The sequence below is a fragment of the Cucurbita pepo genome, chromosome 19, assembly GCF_057944985.1.
Source record: "Cucurbita pepo subsp. pepo isolate OVF chromosome 19, ASM5794498v1, whole genome shotgun sequence".
Classification (NCBI taxonomy): domain Eukaryota; kingdom Viridiplantae; phylum Streptophyta; class Magnoliopsida; order Cucurbitales; family Cucurbitaceae; genus Cucurbita; species Cucurbita pepo.
In genome coordinates, this window is record NC_141816.1 from 12,924,681 (window position 1) to 12,946,114 (window position 21,434).

Consider the following 21,434-nt stretch of genomic DNA (forward strand, 5'->3'; position numbering starts at 1 on the left):
CCTGCCTTGTTCTTTTTCCTTTTTCTTATAACCTTTGAAGCAGCTCTCAAGCTTTGTTGTAAATTGTTTAGCCCTCTCTCTCTCTGTCTGTGCTGGTCTTGTAACATGTGTTGGTTTGAGAGGTTGAAGCTGCCAGCATGATCTGGGGACGGGTAAATTTATGATCAAAAAGTTGGTTCCTTCCATCAGATCATCTTGCAGCTTCAATCACTCAATCTCCAACAACACTGTTGCCTACTGCATGCAGCTTCAATAGCTTCAATGGATCTTGCTTTTGCACCCCACCCAGAACAGAGCACACCCATTTCAGATAAGTCGGATCTTTTTCATAATGTTCTTCCAGTTTGCTTTTGATGTTTTTTTTCTTCTCTCTTAATTTTCTAGTAAAAACACTTTCAATTGGACGCACCAAATAAGCAGATAATGAACGCATGATAGACCCATCTCATGTTAAGTTCATGCAACGATTCTCATCATTTGCTTTATCTTCAAGCCACTTCTCTAGAAATCAATCGATCAATCAAATTTAATCTTAAATCTTTCTCTCAAATCTTCGAAAGAGAATATTGAATAGGAACAATTAACAAATGCATCAGTATATTTTTCATTGTTCCATTGGCAGATACATTCATCTATTTCAAAACTTTGAAATTGAAGCATTTTAGTGAGTCGTTTGTTTTATGATCATTTCATGTGCGATAGCAAAGTGTGGATATCAAGTTTCAGAAACAGACGGCATGCTTAAAGTGTTTAAACATTGCTATTTATCACAAGAGTAATCGCAGCAGTCCATTCTAGTTCTCCAGATGACATGATCCATGCCTAAGGCCATGGATTCAGATAGGGATTTGGGAGAATTATATACAATGCTAATATAATTATAAATTGGTAACCAATGCATAATATTCTGGCGCAAAAATCAATCGGCATCTATGGGTTTGGCCACCCCCGATCTGCCTGTATCTTTACAAACTTCGCCAAAACCCTAATCTCTTCCTCCTGCAAACGGGGACCAAATGTGCACTGACCCCTTGGCTTGCAGTTTTCACCGAAACCCTGAAACCCATCCCCAATCGTTGAACTAATAGAACCATATTGGTTACAGTCATAATATTAACAAATAATCACTTACAGGCATTCTTCCTTTCCCGTAATATGTAATTTGGTAAATCTCCTCTTCAGAATCAGCTCCGTTTCTATACAAAGAACAATGAAACAGAGCAAAGGGTTATAGAACTAATAGCTCAAGCCTATGGATTCAAGATCGTTCGATTTGGTTCAATTACCTCATAAACACAATTGGTAAAGCGATTTCTGCATTGCTGGATATGGAGAAATTTCAAGAATTTTATTATATAGACTCTTTGTAAAATAGTTTTTTTTTTTTTTTTTTTTTTTTTTTTTTTTTTTTTTTTTTTTTTTTTTTTACGCAAGCAGGGTGTTATAGGGTGCTTGTCCAGTAGAATACATATTGTTGCCTCGTCTATGATGTCCTCTGTTGCAATGAGTTTTGTATACTTCCCTTAAAAAATTTACTGATAGGAACGCACCAATTCAATCTTCAGATTTCCTTCAGGGTTGGTTGGATGTTCACCACCCTGTAACCTTCCCCAATATATTTTAGAGGCAGAAGTTGATTTTTTTTTTTTTTTTTTTTTGGGAGTTAAATTGTATACTATATTTAAGAGAAATGGAAAATAAAAATTGTAGTCAAGCGAGTTTCCCTTGTACAATTGAAGACAGGTGAAAAAAAAAAATCAGTTCTTGGCATATTTGCCTGATTTTTCCCATTTTGAGCTAAGAGTCTAAGACCATGTAGATCTTTTGGACCCTACCAAAAAGTCCATAAAACAAAAGAGCTATTGCCCTTAATCGTGAATCTACCATCTTCCTCATCTATAACCAATCTAAACTACAGTCACTTGTACAAAATAAAAAAATAAATGATTATTTTAAATAGAACACATAATTAGAAGAGAAGAGAAAGTAGATCCGCGTCCTAATACCTCATGATACTAGTACGCAATGTTGCATGCACATTGGACCGAAATCATATACTGTTATTAAACTTCATTTTTTCTCAAGGTTCTAGAAGATTACCTTTCAAGATCACTTGAAAAGAGCGTCGCACCCTACGAGAGAAGAAGACAAAAGGTCGGTTGCAGAAACAGCAGAAATGTAGCACACAGAAAGAATAGCAAAAGAAAAAAAATTGGAACCACATAACCGTTAATAAAAATTCAAAATCCAACATATTAAAGAAGATCTCAGATGCTTATCAATATTTAAACAGTAGTGTTATAGATAGGAACACTAACGGGTTGAATTATGTTTCCCCCAGCATCATGGCAGCCAATGCAAGCGTGACTAAACAATGCACCTCCTCTTTCTATTTCTGCCGATTGAGCAAGCGCATAACATCCTTTTTACACATTACATGGATGCAGCCAAGTCAGAAAAAAGTATAAACAATTGCACATCAAAAAGATACTTGATATGCGTTAAGAGAAAGAAGTATGTCGAGGGTCTATTGGACGTCGTTTCAAATTCGGGTTTTTCGGCTTCCAAATTTCAAACGAAAAGCTTTGCTTCAAAAAGAAAAAGAAAGAAAGAAATTGACGTGACACTGACAGGGGTAAGAAATAAAAGATCGATTATGTAAACATTTTTGTTTAGGGAAAACTATGTGTATTGTCGAAATCGTTTCTTGAAAAAGGAAAAAAGAAACCACGAAATGCACATTTTTTTTAAAGATAATAACAACAAACAAGAAACAAAAGGGGCAGCAGAAACCGCAAAGGAAACAAGTTGCTCATGATTTAGCATATTTTTAAGGAAGTTTGTAGTACTTGTATTTGTTTCCTAATTTAGATAGTAATGTGGACTGACTTTAGCTCAATGAGCGTATGAATAACTTTTGACATGGAATGAAGGAAGACGGTAACACTACGAAACAGAATGTGGGGACAGAAGCGGATATTTCTCTCACACACTTCCAAATATTAATTGAATACACAAGTCGACTTTCGTTAAATGGTAACCATCTGTTTAATGTGATAATCCATGAAAAATGCTTTCTCAAAAAAAAAAAAAATAATAATAAAATAAATAAATAAAAACGACACAAATTCATAAATTAACCCCAGATGTGAGATTAGCGACGATTTAGCAACTTCCAGACAGTCACCCTGCACCTGATTCTGGGAAAATTTGATCATGCTGCTATCATGCGTTTATATCGTGTAGCAAATTGAAAGGAAGAGTTTCACCTGGGGTTTTGTGGAGAGGATATAACGCTATAAGCACAGCAATCAGAGGGGGCGCCAAGGTCTTGAGAATCTTAACTTGTCTACGCATTTGACAAACAGCAGTTCGTCGCTGTACCTGGCAGGCTTAAAACTTTAAAACCTTCGATATTCAGCGAGAGATGCATTCAAAGAAAAGTTAGAGAAGAGAGATCAACCTTTAGTGGAAAGCAATGGGGACTAAGGCTAAAATCTGAAGTTACGGAGAGAAAACGCATCTCTTTCGTCTCTTACGCGGGAGCTATCGCCGTTGTTCCTGCGCTTTGGCGGGTTTTGGATGTAGCGCCTCGCCTTCACCGGAACAGAAAATAGGCGGTCCAAAGTATTATTTTTCTATCTAGATTTTATTTATTTATTCTTCATTTTTTTAATTTTAAGGTATTATTAAAACTGTGAGAGAGTATATTTTAAAATTATTATATTATAGTAGGATAAAGAAAAGGGTCTTGCGAATGGTCTCGAGTTTAATTAGTTTTTGCGCGCAAGGCAGGACTTGGAGCTTCGGCGTCAGTACCTAAGACAGTCAAGGCACGGCACGGCACAGCACAGCACAGCACAGAACTAAACAAGAAGCCGATAATCCAATTAGATACTTCCAATGGCGGGTTTCACAATATTCGTCTTTGGGTTCTTCTTCCTCTTTGCCGACTCTTCACATTGTTATCTCTGCAATTATTTGGGCCATTGCTTTCTCTTCCATTCTCCTTACGTTCACAATGGCCACTCCCAAACCGAATCCACCACGTCTTCAGGTCACATATTCCTTCTCCCTTCTCTCTTCTTTGATTTCATCTTAACTTTTACGTACTCTGATTCTACTATAATCTTTTATCTTCCATTAATTCATTTCGTATGGATATGAGGTTCTTTTGTAATGCCAAGTAGCCCATATAGTTTGCTACTGCTCATTTGCAATACTTGTGATGGACTGCGACATTTTGACCGTATGACTCAAACTATCTTCAAGATGGAGATGATGATGCTGATAACTGTCTTGATGTTTGTTTATCGTACTATGCATCAGCTCCTCCCCAGTATTATGAAACTCAGCCTACAGTTGAAAACTAGTGCTACAATTTCAATATTATTAAACTCTACCGGCACCATCTCTTCAATGTAAAACAAAGTTTATATGAAATGAGATTTCGTTTATTTGCAGGAGCCGTTTATCGGTAACAAAGATAATCCACATTTTGATTCTCCGTTAGAGGGCCATGGCTTTACTTCCAGCATCGGTTCCCCAGAAAGTATCATCAGCCAGAACGCTTTTCAGTCTCCATCAGATTACAGTGACGTCAATACTAGAAATATAAATCCAGTTTCAAAACCTATCAACAATGACACCGAACACCAAATGGATGATTCAGGCTTGGATATTATTTTTGAACCCTTTGAGAGATCATCATCTGGAAGGTGGTTAAAGGGTGGCAGAAAATTACCATTTGCTTTCCCAACTATTTTGTCAAATTTGAACCCTGATTCGGAAGATCTTAATAATAGAACAAATAAATGTGAGCCTGTGACCTTTCAAGAATATCAAACTCCGGACAACCCAGCAAGGACCACGATTGAAAAGTCTTTCAGTGTGAAGAAAAGAAAAGATGATTTCTCTTGCATCTCACTTCCTCAGTCAGCAGCTTCATTTTACAATGGGTGGTCACCACTAATGGAAGTTTCTGAATCATGTGAAAGCATTGAAAAGCTAAATTTCTATCTGAAATCCAAAAGGGATGATGTCAATGCAGGAGTCCCTGGAAGATTTCTGCATGTAGTGATAGGAAAAGATGTTTCAGGTAATACTTTTGGCTGAATCTTATTTTATTATTCTTTGTATATCTCTTAGCGTAGATGATCTATTTTAGGACATCATATGTGCTATTTTTCTTTCAAGTATTAATTCATCTGAAGTTTAGCATGCATTTTGGTTCTATGATAATGTTGATATACCTTTCACACTGTATTATGGAGGTTTTGAAACTTTTAACTAGAGGTTTGTCAATGGTGCTCTCGGATTTAACTTGATTATGATGACTTTTGTGGCTTCAAATTGTTTGGTTGTTTAATGTGTTGAAACTAAAAACATTACTGTGCACCCTCACAAGCTGGTGGGTGATTCATAAGAAAATGGTTCAGGAACATAAACCTACTCTTTAGATATATGTATTACTTCAGGATAAATTAAAAGGAAACTAGAGTTCTGTTTGAAGAATTTTACTCCCAACTAATGTCATGACTAGACCCTCTCGCTCTCTCTCCTTTTTTTTTTTTTTTTTTTTTTTTTTTTTTTTTTTCTTTTTAGCTATTTACTCTTTTTTTTTTTTTTTTTTTTTTTTTCTTTTTAGCTATTTACTCTTTTTTTTTTTTTTTTTTTTTTAAAGTAAAAAAACTCAAATAGGGTTCTAGTAGAACCTCATATAGATCTAAGTTTTTTCTGGCTCATACAGATGTTGGGTTAGTTGCTTCTACCATCACGTACGCTTTCTACTTGAATGAGACACACAAATATGATGAGTATTGCACTGTACCTGTTATCAACATGAAGAGAGCGGATCTAAACTCTCATCCTGAACTTAAATGGCTGCTTGGCTCCTGTCAGATTAATACGTTGTCTTTGATTTTTATAGATGAGGTCAAACTTTCTAAAAACTACCCTCTTATTTTCATTTATCTTTAATGTTATTTCTAAATGAAAATGTTATTTATTTATTATACTCCACACTGAAGGATATCGTTCGTTGTCTCATAGTTCGTGCCTCTTAACTAAAACATGTATTTTCATTTTGTTCCTTAGTTTTTAAAATTTTAATGTATCACTCAATTTTAAAATTATTTCAAACTTACCCTTAAATGCTTGATAAACACGAAATGAGATCCTTGTATTTATGTAAATTTTGTCTTTTAAATTTTCATTCTAGTCATTAAACATATATCTATATAATGAAGTTACTATAAAAGATGATTTTAGAGTTAAAAGGTAGTTTGTTAAATGCCTTTTAATCCAAAAGGTCATCTACTCTTGAGAACGAGACGTTTATTCAAAAGACTTCATCTCATTCAGAGGTAATGTGTAAGATAAACTTCCATAAATTTTGGGTTGGAAATAATTTTTTCTTTGGAATACACGATTGGTAATACCAGTTTCCGTAAATTACTATTTTATATGTTTTTTTTCTTTAATATTGAGAACTCCTGTGTCGTTTAATCTTTACATAACATAATGTAAGCTTATGCTGTATGTAAGCATGACAGAGGTGTCCAGTGGTCAAACAATATGCGTACAGATACGTTTCTCTGAGCTTCGGTTGGGTAGTATACCTCTTTTTAATGTTGAATACTAAATATTTTCCCAGATTGACCTATCATATTATGAGTTATTTGGAAGTCTTAAAGTAGTTCTACTAAACAGCTCCAGACTTCCTGCTAAACAAGAGGTAAGCTCAAGTTGCAACGGTCAACATTGTTCTGGAAACAGCTGGTCTACCAGTACTTGTGAAATGTCAAATTTTTTTTTCCTCTTACTGCAGCATGCATTAAAAGAGGCGGTTGTTGAAATCTTTAACTGCAATAAGGTGCATTGAACCATTTCTTTCGGTTTGAATTAAAGGAATTTAGCTACTTCCAAACATCTTCTAATGAGAGACTGACCATTCATGTTTTCCTTTTGTTTTTCAGGATGAATCTGAATATCCTTGGGTTGAGAATATTACAATGCAACAGGTTTGACATCTGTATAGTTTTATGCAGTTTTATCTATTTCATATTTTTACCTGAAGTTATGAAGTCCATCAGCTGGAAGATCTGTTTGGACATGTCATGTTGGGCCATGTCACACACAAACACACTTTCTTAGTCAAGAAATAATTGAAATTAATGATATATGATAACTAATTGAAATCAAGAAAGAAAGTATGTTTAAGTTCCTTTTGAATTGATTATGGTTATACCATACATTTTCCTAGACCAGAAATGATTTCATTGAAAACAGAAATACAAAAATAGGGGAGAAGCCGCTCAACCCATATTAAAGAAGTTGAATAAAAAGACCTTCCAGTTTGCACCTGGAGAAGATAAGATGCTAAGCACTTGGAAGAATTGTGTTGTAACTATTAAACATAGAAAATAGTATTGATATCATATATAAATGTCAAGAAAATATTAGGTAATTTTTACGGAAATGAAATTACCAAGTTCAGTGTTAATACCCTAAAATTATTGCTACAAACTTGATTAACATAATTATCTTTAATGGTCCCAATCAATAAAGACATTTATTCAAAAGCAAGGGAAAAAGTTTACTACAGTACCAACTTCCAACTGTAGGAATTCTATGAGGTGTTCCATTTTCATATACCAGAACTTGTCAGTTTCAAGATATCAGACAGTTGTAATTTGAGTCATTTTTTTCTCAAGAAAAAAATTAGTGTTCAAATCTCTTTCGTTTGTTTGATTCCTTTGGTGCAAACTGGCCTAGGACATAGTCTTCTGAAATTTTGGTTTTTGGTAATTCTTGGCTGAGACTACTTTGTGAAACAGGACTGCTCATGCTGTACTCTCATTGCCGACAAGTTTGCTCAATTTTCACCTGAGATTTTGGCTGGGAAGGGATTCAGTAGACTTTTGGTATTTATTACTTGTGATAACTACTTTTGACTCCATCATGCATATTTACTTTGAAGTTACGGATGAAGGAGATTTGGAAATGCTGTTTTCTAGAAGGCACATCAAGATTTGATACAAAGTTTTGAGCCCCTAGCTAGTTCAGCATGCATTTTACACTTACCTTAACCTCAACTTTTAAAATTCATCTTCTCTTGGCGTTATCCTAGAATCTCTGCTCTTGTGGAAGTTCATTCATTAAGGCACTTATTTTGTTTTCCTATATGAAACAGGAATTGGAGAGTGGAAATCGTGCTCTCCTATCCCTTTTCACATTTTTGCTAAAGTATTTAAGGAATGAAAATTATTCCCAAGGTGTAGACCCAACGCCAAAATTTCTAACCATTCTTCTTGATTCATTCCTCTTGTGAAGGAAAACAATGTCTTTTTGTTTACCATTTTAGCAAATTCCATGATATTCTTAAGTTTTTTTTTTTTTTTTGTGAGTCCTACATGAATTGAATTTGACACTCATTCAAAGCATTAGTAAATAATAACATTGGCAATCCTCTCCGTTCTCATTCCAATTTCAAAATTAATTTATTAAATACAACATTTGACATTTCACTCCCATTCTGATAATTTTACCATCACTCTTTATACCATTCCCATTTAGTAGATGGAGTCTTAGGTCTGCCCCACAAACGTATGCATGATTGTTCAGATTTTTTTTTTTTTTTTTTTTTTTTTAACTATTTTTATGCAGAATTAAAAAAAAAATCCGAACAGTTTTCAAAATGATAAATAACTTAGCTCCAAATCAAAAAGTATTGCATGCTTAGACATCTTTCTTAAAAGTAGTTTAGTACTTCGACTCTTTTTTCTTTTTCTAAATGAATTACATGCCTCCTCCTAGTGTTTTCTCCCTAAAGATTTTGCTCCGTATTCTATTTTCATTTCTTTGTTGCAATCTTTTATCTTTTTCGCTCTTGTTTTGATTTTTTTCACTCTCTTCCTTATGGAGCTTTGTACTTTTTGAGATTTAGTCTCTTTCTTGTTTTAAGAAAATCAAACTCTTTTGGTGTGTTTTCTTTTCCTCGTAGCTTGCTGGAATTCTATTAGATTCAGGAAACCTTACAAGCCCGCGTTGTACCTCCAAAGATAAATACATGGCTACATTGTTGATCAGCGGTGCTGGTCGGTTTGGGTGCAATGGCTTTTATCAGATATGTATGTCTATGTTGCCATTCTCTGTATCTTTATGGTACAATTTCAAACTATTATTATTTTTTTTCTTTTATTTCCTGTTCTTCTAAAATTATCTAGGCGTTCTTTTATGCATCTACAGTGAAATACAAGATGTACAATGTGTCCAACCTTGGGGTAATTGATATACTGCTCAAGGATTTCAAGAAGTGGACGAAAGGTGGGGACTTGAAATATGATTTTTGGTTTGTTATTGTCTTGTATATATACTCCGATGTAATTTAATCTCTTCAAAATTTGACGAAAATTTTATGTTTTGTGTATTTCTGTCTGTCAAGTCCTCTTGACAAAAACTAACATCAATTATATTTGATGGCGTTGACTCGCGAGTGAACTATTTTTCTTTTCCGAATATCTAGTTAGGGTCAGTAAATGTATGGAACCTTAGAATCTAGTAGTAGTAACTTCAAATTATATCTTCTACTTCTGGTCCAGAGAAAGGGAAATTTGAATTGTGGAGCTATTGGTCAAACACTCGCATATCCTCACCCTTCTCAATTGCCAAATAGGCAATTAATAATTAAAACGAGAGTCTTACCTCTGCACCATGCTTTGGGCATTCCCCTTTGTGCCAAACCCGATTCTATTTTGATCCCAATTACTTAAGTGGTGAAGAACATGCAATGTCATTATATTTAATGAAAAAACTGGATACCTTTCTTGTTACTAGTATACTTGGAGACTTGGAGACTTGGAGAATAAATAATTTAAAGACTTAGTTAAATCAATAATTTGGCTTTTATATCCAAGACCAGTTTATGCACATCTTTCATATGTCAACTTTCATGGAACACTCTTGTAAGTATGTTACTTAAGTGACTGTTCGTTTTTTTTTTTTTTTTTTTTAAAGTTAAGTTTCACGTTTGTAGTACTAAGAATTTGCTATAAATGTTGATACTTCAATCTGCACGATGATCTGTCTTGAACTTCAATTCAAGTTTCTGATTCGTAGTTTTTTTTCTGAATTTTAAACCAGGAACTTTGGCCGATTCTGGAAAGAGATTTAGGAGGCAAGATCTTGGGATGAGTTCCATTGGAATATCAATTGCTCAATTTCTTTCTCAGGAAGTTAACTCAACTCAAGACATAAAAAACATTCTGAGTAAGTTTTTGAAATTTGAATAAGATTTCATTATTATATTTCCGTTTTTGTGTTTCATTTTCTTGTTTGAAGGATAATGATGAAAACATGGTTTATGAAGATTCAGATAAAATGGAAACCTTAAAGGTTAAGTTCCCTCTTTACTATGGAAACATGGTAAAACTACCATTTATAACCTAGAATGGACGTGCACACCGCATGAGATGGGCACAGTAAAAAAAACCTGCTTAGCTATCTGTGTTCCTCCACTCCATATTTGCTATTGATAATAGTCTGAATCTTGTATATATGAAGCGTACTGTGTGCATCCATGTGAGTAAATGGGAAGCACAAGGAAACTTTTGGTTGCAATAACTTTCTTTCACATTTAAGTAACATTTTCAGCCCCTTTTGATTTAGTAACATCGTTCAGCTTTGACATCTTTCGAGACCTGGATTTACTAACATCGTTCAAACAACTGTTGTTGTGTTGTTTTTCAGGTGTAGAGAAACTTCGGCTGCTCGTGGTTGTTTCTGGATACTATGATGCGCGGAAAAACTTCAAGGTTGAAATAGATAGGCCTCAAGTTTAACTTCCTATTAACTTCAATATGGCTATCTCTGTTAAAATTCTACTGTTACGTGATTGGCATTACATTCTGCTGTGACTTGTGAGATGAGTAACGGCAGAATGTAGATGGAATTGACACTTAGGGGCAGGAAATAAATGATGGCTTGATTACAAAATTGAAATAAATTATAATAAAAAGGTTTAAGGGCCTTCTTATTATATGCATGTGTTTAAAAGTTAGAACTCGTTATTTCTTTCTCCATTACATTGACCAGGTATCTCTCTTTTATCACATCTTCTTCTCTGTCTTTTTGTGAGTTCAAAGAGTCCATATCCTTTATAGAACTTAATGGTCATGGCTTACTGTAATTAGGCACTCATAACCTCATTTAGTTTGGGCATGCATTGATTATACTCGATAAATCAATTAAACTCAAATTTTCCTTTCATCTGAATGGATGCATCTTTCAACCAACATTCAAGGATAACTGTGCTTTGTTCCATGTTTCCTTTTGCGAGAAACTTGCATTAATAACTGATTTTGTGTTGCTTGTCTTCTTCCCCACCCTCACTATTTCTGTCTACTGTGCATCCGGCATAATTTAGAGAGAGATCCTAGTTGTTGCTGATTCTTTGGAGCTTATGCAGAAGCTGACTGTCTTTTTAAATACTGAAACCTCCCAATCACAACTACCCCTGAAAGTTCTTCATCAAACAGGTAAAACTTTCCCTGCAAGGTTCCCCCTTTTTTCCCTGGAAAAGTATTTTTGGGATAACGTCAACAGGTGGCAAGCACATCTACATACTCAATGTGCGAAGTTACTTCTTTTTCCTCCATATGGCATGCAGATTGACTGATAACTTCTAGCATCAATCTTCTCACTAATTTATGACTTATCATTGCACCTTTTTGTATGGCTGGCATGCAGGTCTCACAGATGAAATTAGAGCATTTGAGATAAATAAGATTGCATCAAGGAGGACTATCGAACGCCTACTGGAAGAATTTTGTCAGATATGCTAATCTGAATGGCTCAAATGCACAGAACTACGTATTTATCGACGTATTTATCGACTTCCTTTTTAACAGAACTATGTATTTATCGACTTCCTTTTTAACAGAACTATGTATTTATCGACTTCCTTTTTAACAGAACTACGTATTTATCGATTTCCTTTTTAAGTGTAATTTAATAACATTGTGCCTTCTGCTTATTTTATACAGTTGAGCTAATTCATAGACATTTCATAGACATTCTAGAATTTTCAGACATCTTATTCACAGCATCATAAAGAAACAAAAAAACAAAATTTCAAAGTGAAAAGGAATAAACTTTATTTAAAAAGATGAGTATTTTTGGAAGGTAACAAATGCTTCAAGGATGAAACATAAATTTGAAACTTTTGTTAGTGAGCCAAATATTCGAAATACTGAGGGCCTCTAATTCTCCGTCAATGGAGGTGGGCGCTAAAATGTTTACCATTATTTACCGCAAACAAATTTGGATTGACCATTTATGAAGGATATTGGTATCACTCAAGTGGAATTAAAACGTTGAACTGATCCATGTAATAAAGATTTATAGGCCAAATTCATAAATAAACACTACAAGATATGCTTCATCATGTTACGCCCTTCTTCCTCTTTGTTGGACCAATTTATTATCGTTCATTTGAACCACTACTTTAATTACAAATAAAGAAATGAAGATCTAAATCTATATATAACTCACACGGGGAGATTAAAACTTCTAAATAGAATTAGAACCATAGCATAAAAAGGCCACACAATATTCAATTTAGAGTAATGTATTTGAAACTATGAAGAAGAAATAAAATTACGAGCATCAGACTTGGTGGGAAAGAAGGGTGGATTTTACCAGAAATAAATTTCAATAAGAAAGTTGATCTCGAGGTTGAGTGGCTATATAGATGCAATTCGTACCCCCTTTTATTCATGGAGATCATATTTATATTTTAGTGTCATGAGTCTCAGAGGAAACACTGGGATACAAACAAGTAGCATCGTACTTAACTTTCTTCATATTTGGCTACTACACTACTTTTACCCAGAAATCTTCCAGATATTTATTTTATAATTCATAAGCTTACGGTATTCAGGCGACTGCTTCCGCTACAGAGGAAACCTTTCCCAGTATGTTGACTTTATCTCCCACTTTTATGATTTTTCCCTTCCCTTCAGTTGCTAAATTTTTCCACACCAAGTTCTGGCCAAAGAAAATCTGGCAAATCATACAAAAACAAAAAGAAGGAAGTTCATTTGTGAAGCATTTTCCAAAAACAAAATATATGCATCCTACTTTCAGATTCAGTTCTTACTTGTCCCTTCTGTGCATGCTTTGGACGCAGGACTGTGTCGGACCTGATTTTCTTCAGTGTTTCATTCGGCTCAGGTCCTGCAATTCCAGTCTCTTGGTTTATTGAAGGTACCTGAACACAAAAGAGTATCTTTTTCAGGTGCCAATTTTGTACAAAAAGCAAAAATCAGTATATGTTGAATCAATTCATACGTCCGACCCTTGCGTAAAATGCATTTCCTTAACTCATAACTTTCTACCTGATATTTCTTTATCACCCCTTCTCACGTATGTATGCACTGTTGGAGGCCTTAATCCATCACTTATCATATATGATATGCATGGGCACGCTAAAGCATAAATGCCCCCAAAACTAAATGCATGTGCATGTGGGGAGTAAATCATAGACAAAAGTTCTTTTTCTTTCTTTTTACCACTGCAAAAGTTGTTATGGAAAACTAACAAAGAAGTCGTAGAATATTTTGGCATGGCAACTCCAATACCTTGCAGCGGGCGCATAGCCTAACACACTGAAATATGAACTTGTCTATTCCAATTTCAGTCCACAAATCCTCGGAGAATGGTTCACAGCCATCAACAAGAATGCTAGTTCAAAAAAATAGAAAAAAGCAAACGCTTAAAAGAAATAATTATCATATATCAAGATTTTCATGTAGCATTCTCTATGAGACAACTAAGAAGTAGCATTGGGGATCCATACTGTAACGGGAACTATGGACATTTAGAAAAAGGAGGGCCATACTTGGGTCTAAAGCGGTTAATTGATACGGGTTCTTTGAGCACTTCATTCAAGGCATCCAAAGATCCCTGCAAAGTGCAAGAGAGACATTGGAGTTAGTTAGATGCACGGTCTAGGAGGGAAGAACAATCAGACTCAATAGTTTTTAAACCTGAGATATCAGCATGTACGGAAACTGGTCAGAAAACATGATTTGGTGTCCAGGACCATAGTCGGCATTCACTTTCCTTGACTGTGAAGCTGAAGAAGACAAAGCAACAAAGTAAGTTGAACATGCAGCTCTGAGATTTGATTACTTATGACAAAGAAACAATGAGCCCATTGATTATTTTAATAGACTGAATCATTCCTTTTATTTAACACCCACTAAGACACTGAATGACATTCCCAATTTTACATTGCACGATTTACCAAATGGAATTTCTGACCTGCATTAAAGCGAACCAACCGACAGGGTTTTCCAAGAAAATCTGAAAACCACTTTGATGGAGCGTCTCCCTCATCCAGTGCAGAGCCAGACCATTCCCAAACAGAGACACCATCTGTATTCTCCGGCGGTTCACGCAGGGGAACCTTTAAGACATCCATTCCAGGTGCTTTTATGACTGCAAAACCAGATTTGCTTGGTTTACATTGAAGGATAGAGCTGAACATTTTCAGAATGACAAAGTTTCAGGCAGTAAGATACGAAAACAGAAACAAATAAAATTGTACCAAGAAACGAGGTATCAGACGGCTTCCAATCTTCCAAGAATGCATCGTTCGACAGCTCCACCGCGACCAGAGAAAGCTTAGGTAAAACTCTCTGAGTGTATGCCCTTCCTTTATAGTTCACAACCAACCATTGACGGTCCCATCGAAATCCTGCGTACCCGGCCCGAGCCGTCAATCACAAAAGAGAGAAGCGAGGTAACTAAGAAATGCTAATTTGGAGATACTTCCCTGTCGGCATAGAATGACAATCCAAACAGAAAAAATAGAGACATATGGGGCAGCCTCTTCATGAAGATTGTTAGTAGAGACTGAGTGAAGCGTTTAGAGGGAGAAATGAGATGGGTTGTTGGAGTTTACCAGTAGGGGTAAGAGGTGCTTGGGGAACTGAAATACCGCCGCATGATTTGATTGGGTAAATGAAAATTGCAGAGACGTTAGCCATAGCTTCCGAAGGAGACGAGCAGACCACAACAACAACAACAACAAGGATGATTGATTCCACAGCCCTTTCTTCCTCTTCCCGCCCTACGCTAAGCTTACTGTCCTACCTTACCGTCCTTATCAAAAAAATACCGACAATATTCTTTCCTCATCTCTTTTGGGTTTATTCATACAAGTAGATGACTCATTTCTTTTGGGTTTATTCATTCAAGTAGATGATACATTCGCTATGTTAGGTAGCTAGTAAGCTGTTATAGCTATATACATGGTAAATGGTCATAAATGTTAAATAAAAAAGTTATATATGGTAGAGTTATATATAGTAGATAAATATATATAGTAGCAGAAGTCATCCATATAAATTCTTTAATCAATATTAAATATATATAGTAGCAACTTTCTATATAAATCGAAGTCATCAATATAAATTCTTTAACCAATATAAATTTTTTAGCCAATATTGTGCGTCGTTGTACGATCCTAACACACTATTTAGTTTATTATTATTTTGATTTAATTTCGAAGTAATTATAATGAGCAATTCGATGTTGTACAATAAGAACTGCCTAAATAATATACTCGCTTATTGATAGTTGAATGCCCAGTAAATCAGGTTTCTTATTATTAATAATATAACAACGGGTGGGTGGCACCTGCCAAACGAAGGCGACCCCAGACAGCAACTAAACCTTGGTGGTATCCTGCAACATTTGTCTTAAAAAGAACCCAAGCTCAAACTGAGTTGTAGCCGTTCTAACGATGAGGAAGAGAACCAGAATGCAGAAATGAGGAATGGAAATCTAAAGACTGATGCAACTACTCAAGTACTGCTCATTTCTAGAACAGGCTACACATGTTGGAATTGGGAAACTGTTCTTAATTAGTTTAACTGCATACATACATTCTCAAGGAAGTTATAAGGTATACATTTTTACAGAGGTCTCCACGCGTCAACGAGGATGAAGACTCTCATGCAAATGTGCAGAAGACATGCTGTGAAACTGTGTTGGTGTCACATTATGAAGCAGTGTTGGCACCATGTTATGCAATTGCGTCGGTGATATTCCATGCAATTGGATTGGCCGCATATCGCTCAACTCCTGCAACAAATATGGAAAGAAAACAACAACATGAATCTCAATACCATGTACCTATTCTCAATCTCCTCCTACAAGAAAAAGGGTCGCTAGTATGCATAAATATATTTCTCGGTAGCAAACCCAAGGTGGTAAATCCCGGCGGCAATAACAAATGTTCTACCACATGTTGCTGGTATTAAGGTCAGAATTGGCTTAATTATTTTTCTACCTCACCTAAGCTATTAAGGTCACAATGGGCACTTTCAATGTCTATGTTTATAACACATTCATCAAAGAAACCAAACACATGTTCTTTAGACGGTTAGACGTACTTGGTGCCTGAATCTTGAATTATTTTAGTTCAACAATATTAAAAGAAACAAGCCCCCTCCAAGACAGAATATTTAACATCATTTTTCTTTTCAGAAAAGTTATGATGCTAATCAAAACCTGGTTCTGTCAACATTAGAGCTTACCAATTGATTGAAGTCATCCTGGGATCCAGCATTTGCATCCAATGGTTGAGATACCTGACATATATATATAGCCAATTCAAATTAGTCCTCAGTATTGAGTATGAAATACATCAAAACTAATTCAAATTTGCATGAACATATAAAAGCTATAATGATCACCTTTCCATTTTTGCTGATTTCATTGGCTGCAGGTTCCTTGCTCGACCCTGCCCTCTTAGGATTCTTTTTAGCATTAATCACTTTAAGATCAGGTGAATTCTCAACAGCTAAACTGCTGCTGCATTGGTTGTCCTCCTCGATACCAAAAACAAGAATTCCTGAGTTGTCAGGCCTCACATCATTTTCTGCAGAATTACTCCTACTCACAGTTGCACATTGTTTCAAGGCTTCATTAATTGCCGAAAGTGCAATGTCATAACTCTCCTGAGACAAAGACCCTTCTTCACCCAATATTATAGCTCTTCGACAAAGGTCATTAAAACGACGGACCTTACATTGCACCTCATCCAACTTTTCGTTAATTGGATTCCTGCTCGTAGCAGTGTTAGTCCAACGCTGCAGTACATATTTGGATGGTATACTGAAAACGCCAGACATTTGGAGAACAATAATGGCATGTCTACAGAGGAAACCTTTATATTCAAATGAGCGGCAGGAGCAATATATATCTGAATTTGAGTGACTGCATTCGACAACATAATTCTGACCATCTTCAATGTCTTTGACAGCGTATGTCGTAGTAGTTGCATCTTCAGTTTCTTTCTTAAGATGGCAAGCAGCAGCTCCCAAAACCTCCATTTGAAATTTTTTAAAGATTTCATGCGTATATACTAGTGAAACTTGTTTCTCAAATGGAGATGGAGACTTCAATTCCGGTGTATCATGCCAAGCATCAAAATTTGCCTTTGCTTCTTCCTCATATCGATCCTCAAGAATGTCTTTATATCGCTCTATAAACTCCGTCAAGGATGTTTCAATCTTAACATATTTGTCAAAAAAAGAGTTCAGACTTTCCATGCGTGAAGATGTGCATAAGCCAGCGAAAGAAACGTCTCTTGCAAAAGAAGGCACCCAATAAGCACGATCATCATACAAATATTGCATCCACTCAACTTCTCTAAGACTAAATCCATCGAGCAATTTCTGCCACCTCTTTTCGAACTGTTCCTTAGTCCATGACTTAAAAACACAGTTCTTGAACTCCTCCATAAAACCCTCATGCCACATGCTTAAAAATTCGAGATTTTTTGGAATCTTTTGCAAAATATACCACAGACAAAAGTAGTGACGTGTTCCAGGAAGAACTGCCTCAATGACTGCTTTAATATTGGTATTTTGGTCAGTAAGCATCACCTGTGGTGCTCGTTCTCCCATTGCTATGTACCATGTTTGTATTAACCAACTGAATGTATTAACTGTCTCATCTGCAATCAGTGCACAACCAAGTAAAGTAGGTTGAATATGATGGTTCACTCCTATGAAAAGAACTAATGGTAGCTTATACTTGTTTGTGAAATAAGTGGTGTCAAATGAAACCACATCTCCAAAGCGCACATAATCTTCCATTCCTTTGCCATCAACCCAGAACACATTGCGCAACTGGTGCTCTTCATTCAAATCAACTGCATAAAAGAATTTTGGATTCTCTTCCTGCATGTGCATAAAAAGTTCAAGAAGAATTTGCGCATCCCCTGATTCTAGGACCAAAGTGCGGCCTTTATCGTGTTGGTTTTTCACATAGCTTTCTAAACAATCAACATTCTGATAAGCACTGAACATTTTTGACATGGCAGCTAAGTTCTTTCGTCTCCGTATTCTGACATCATTCTTGAGTAGATCAGTGTTTCGGTGGCTTCTAAAAAGGTGAACTTGAGATGGTAAAAGCTCGTGATTATGATCTTTTACAAAACTATAAACATACCACTTCCCATTCTGTTTTCTCTTCACATGCATGCTCGCCTTACAACCAATTTTTGGTGAGGGTCGTGGGTTGATAGCGTCATCAGATTGTTGCTTATTGCCATATCTTGTGCATGAAAATTTGGCATCAATAAATTCCTTAGATGCCCTAGAACGACGGCTACTCAATTTGGCAGTTCCAAAGCCCATAGTCTTGGCGTAGTCTCTATAGAATGAATATGCATTTTCATGAGATTCAAATTCCATGCCAGGGCATGGCTCTGTCATAGAACTGCACACGATCGCATTGGAATCCATAGTTGATGAAGAAAAAAATTCAAATCCACTTCGAATCCACCATTAATTTCACCTCTGAAGGCACTCAGAGATGACGTAGTATTTATCATACAACGTCCCACATATACAGTAGAGGGTCTCCTCCCATGAATGGAGAAGAAGGGAAGTTGTGTGTCAGTGAGAGGCCTCCCATTGATAAGGCACCTAATGGGGGGAGGGGAAACGAGATATACCTTGAGAAATGCAATTATAGGAGAGAAAAATGTCATTTATAAGGCGAATTAGAGGAGGTATAAGCAGAATGAGAGAAAGAGAGAAGACATCGAAATCAAAGGAAAGTAAAGGAAAGAAAAAAAGAAAAGAAAAGAAAAGCGACGCAAACATGTAGAGAGATCGCAAAATAAAGAAAGGAATACCTGCTCCGCTTTCCATGGGGCAGCCAGTCAAGAGTTCCGTCGAGAAGGCGTCTAAAATTAGAGAAGGGAAAGTGAGGGATTGGGATTGGGATTGGGATTGGGATTGGAAATAAAAGATGAAGAATCAAACCTAGATCAGGAGGAAGGAGGAAGGAGGAAGGAGGAAGGAGGAAGGATGAAGATCGCGGCAGCTCCACAAAATTTGGGGAAAACCAGAAGCAGACCAGATATTTGCAAAATAACAACTCAGCTCCCTCTGATTTCCAGTGACAACTTCTCGCCTCTTCGCCTTGCTTGCTTGCTTGCTTGATTCGCTCATCCGTATTGTAGGTTTTTATTATTTTTATTATTATTAACTCAAACCACATAGGTAGAACTCAAACCACTGTCATTTCCGATGCTCAACATGTGTTTCTTTTTCATTAAATTTTTTTTTTTTTTTAAATTAAAAAACTAAAGCTAAACTAATTATTTTTTGGTTAAAGTGAGATCGATGTCTACTTCTTCTTTTAAATTTGAATTTAAATTCTCATATCAAAATTACTTTTAATATTCTCCTTGATAATTTTGTTAATTTTTTTTAATAATAACTTCAAAATGTATTAAATTAGAATGATTTGAAACCAAAATTATGAGGATTCCTGTTAAAAAAGTGCTAGAATTGGTTGACCAAGTAAACAGAAGAGTGAGAGTAAGAAATAAATAATTAAACTAGAAGGGTTAACCAAATGTCACTGAACTTAATACTTAATACAATATAGTTAAGTCTTGGGAGAGGCCATGTATCCAAGTACAGTGGCCACGGGACTAGATGTGGCGATTCCTCTTGATCTTGCACTTACCACGCCGCTTGGCCTTCCCGACCTTGAATTTCTTCTTGGATTTCTTGCCAATCCCACCAACAGCCTTCAGCGCCATCATGCTTTCACTGCCATCATCCATCTCCACCTCTGTAACACGCAATTACAAACAAACAAACAAACAAACAAACAAATACATGAGGGCCTCCAATCCAACAGCTCTATTCTCAAGGCCTAGTAGAGTGCCAGCCAACAAAACCTCTTCATATTCTTTACTTTTACAGAGAACTCAGCTCAAATTAATAAGTTTCAACAAGTAATGAAGGTTGTTCTTTCTGTTTTCGGCAGCTGCCACCATTGGAGTTGGAAAGACCCTTTCCAGATTTCTTCTCAAAACACCCCATCATCCCCGTCCAACAAAACCTTCTAAAGACCCTTTCCAGATTTCTTCTCAAAACACCCCAGATTTCTTCTCATAACTCTTCTAAAATTTTAAAAACAAAACCTAGTCTCTCACACACGAGCTGAGCTCATAGGAAAGCACAATATAACAACAACACTTAGCATTAGGCTTCCTTTAGTTTTCATGACAAGGGTTTAGGGTCATAATTACAGAGAGAAAGGACCAAAACAAACATAACTAGCTTATTAAAAGAGAACATTTTTAATACTTCATACTGTACGACTAATATGACTTATTACATACAAGATGATAAAAGAAGTTGCATTCATCTGCCTAAAGCATAAAATAAGAGTTGAGTTTCAAAAAACGAGCCACATTCCTTCTACACTACACCACTGACTGCTCTCTCGTTTTGATCTTACAACATCTGAGTGCTAGGAATGCAGAGTAATTCATGAAGAATTAAAAGGAAGTGGATATTGTAATAAGAAGGGACGAATGGACTACAAATTGAGCACCTAGTGAATAGAAATAGTTTTGATATCCATACAATGAGAATGAAAGAATTGAGTTGAAGAGAATGAAAGAATTTCCATACAATGAGATGAAAAACCACTAAAATTAAAGCCATAACCCAAATAATTAAAAAAGAAAAGCAAAACGAAACGTGTACAAGTAATAAAAAGAAGAAAGGGGGTACCCATAGCAGCGTCGGCGGCGGTTGAAGTAGAGGCTGGTGCGACGTCCATAGTAGAGATATTGGTGAAAGGAGAGGGGCGCACGGGAAGCTTAGGGGCAGCAAGAGCAGCCTGTTGAGCAGCGAGCTTCGCAGCGTCTTTCTTGTCGTAAATAGGCTCAACCATCTCTCTCCTGATGGCTCTCAGCCTCTTCTCTCTCTTGGATCTCATGGATTTCGCCATATTTCTTGTCTCCGATGAGCTTCTTCACGCTCCGAGTCCCGGGTGGGTTTGATTGATTGATTGATTGGCTCTAGAGAATTTAGGGTTTTGAG

The 21,434-nt window shown here is 36.1% G+C and overlaps 5 protein-coding genes across 8 annotated transcripts; 1 reads left to right on the forward strand and 4 right to left on the reverse strand.

Moving 5' to 3' along the window:
* Positions 1 to 741: 741 nt before the first annotated feature.
* Positions 742 to 3,604, reverse strand: CYTC6A (Cytochrome c). The gene is made up of 6 exons (XM_023661796.2): positions 3,464 to 3,604; positions 3,270 to 3,384; positions 2,319 to 2,422; positions 2,101 to 2,132; positions 1,133 to 1,196; positions 742 to 1,056 (listed from the first exon to the last, which is right to left on the reverse strand). Exons 1-6 carry the CDS (start codon positions 3,521 to 3,523, stop codon positions 931 to 933), a joined length of 501 nt encoding a protein of 166 aa, XP_023517564.2. The 5' UTR covers positions 3,524 to 3,604; the 3' UTR covers positions 742 to 930.
* Positions 3,490 to 11,909, forward strand: LOC111781288 (uncharacterized). Of its 2 annotated transcripts, none has more exons than XM_087120200.1 (14): positions 3,490 to 3,627; positions 3,792 to 4,057; positions 4,465 to 5,098; positions 5,750 to 5,934; positions 6,656 to 6,736; positions 6,830 to 6,874; positions 6,978 to 7,022; positions 7,839 to 7,925; positions 9,005 to 9,131; positions 9,250 to 9,327; positions 10,144 to 10,269; positions 10,750 to 10,814; positions 11,426 to 11,537; positions 11,749 to 11,909. In XM_087120200.1, the coding sequence occupies exons 2-14, from the start codon at positions 4,022 to 4,024 to the stop codon at positions 11,841 to 11,843; spliced, it is 1,716 nt and encodes a 571-aa protein (XP_086976326.1). In that variant the 5' UTR covers positions 3,490 to 3,627; positions 3,792 to 4,021; the 3' UTR covers positions 11,844 to 11,909. The 2 variants fall into 2 exon arrangements, with proteins under 2 accessions (XP_086976326.1, XP_023517563.2); XM_023661795.2 differs by having other exon boundaries at positions 3,492 to 3,627; positions 3,796 to 4,057.
* An 839-nt stretch (positions 11,910 to 12,748) lies between these two features.
* On the reverse strand, positions 12,749 to 15,205 carry LOC111781530 (Molybdenum cofactor sulfurase family protein). Its single transcript, XM_023662182.2, has 8 exons — positions 14,969 to 15,205; positions 14,612 to 14,761; positions 14,326 to 14,502; positions 14,049 to 14,137; positions 13,901 to 13,965; positions 13,641 to 13,743; positions 13,160 to 13,270; positions 12,749 to 13,062 (listed from the first exon to the last, which is right to left on the reverse strand). Exons 1-8 carry the CDS (start codon positions 15,051 to 15,053, stop codon positions 12,937 to 12,939), a joined length of 906 nt encoding a protein of 301 aa, XP_023517950.2. The 5' UTR covers positions 15,054 to 15,205; the 3' UTR covers positions 12,749 to 12,936.
* Positions 15,206 to 15,830: 625 nt separating this feature from the next.
* FRS4 (FAR1-related sequence 4) lies at positions 15,831 to 19,548 on the reverse strand. 3 transcript variants are annotated; one of them, XM_023662178.2, is made up of 5 exons: positions 19,350 to 19,548; positions 19,220 to 19,270; positions 16,767 to 19,007; positions 16,608 to 16,661; positions 15,831 to 16,152 (listed from the first exon to the last, which is right to left on the reverse strand). In XM_023662178.2, exons 3-5 carry the CDS (start codon positions 18,822 to 18,824, stop codon positions 16,003 to 16,005), a joined length of 2,262 nt encoding a protein of 753 aa, XP_023517946.2. In that variant the 5' UTR covers positions 18,825 to 19,007; positions 19,220 to 19,270; positions 19,350 to 19,548; the 3' UTR covers positions 15,831 to 16,002. The 3 variants fall into 3 exon arrangements, with proteins under 3 accessions (XP_023517946.2, XP_023517947.2, XP_023517944.2); XM_023662179.2 differs by having other exon boundaries at positions 16,767 to 19,036; XM_023662176.2 differs by lacking the exon at positions 19,350 to 19,548 and having other exon boundaries at positions 19,220 to 19,343.
* A 357-nt stretch (positions 19,549 to 19,905) lies between these two features.
* LOC111781531 (uncharacterized) lies at positions 19,906 to 21,415 on the reverse strand. Its single transcript, XM_023662183.2, has 2 exons — positions 21,123 to 21,415; positions 19,906 to 20,169 (listed from the first exon to the last, which is right to left on the reverse strand). The coding sequence occupies exons 1-2, from the start codon at positions 21,340 to 21,342 to the stop codon at positions 20,027 to 20,029; spliced, it is 363 nt and encodes a 120-aa protein (XP_023517951.1). The 5' UTR covers positions 21,343 to 21,415; the 3' UTR covers positions 19,906 to 20,026.
* Positions 21,416 to 21,434: the final 19 nt, after the last annotated feature.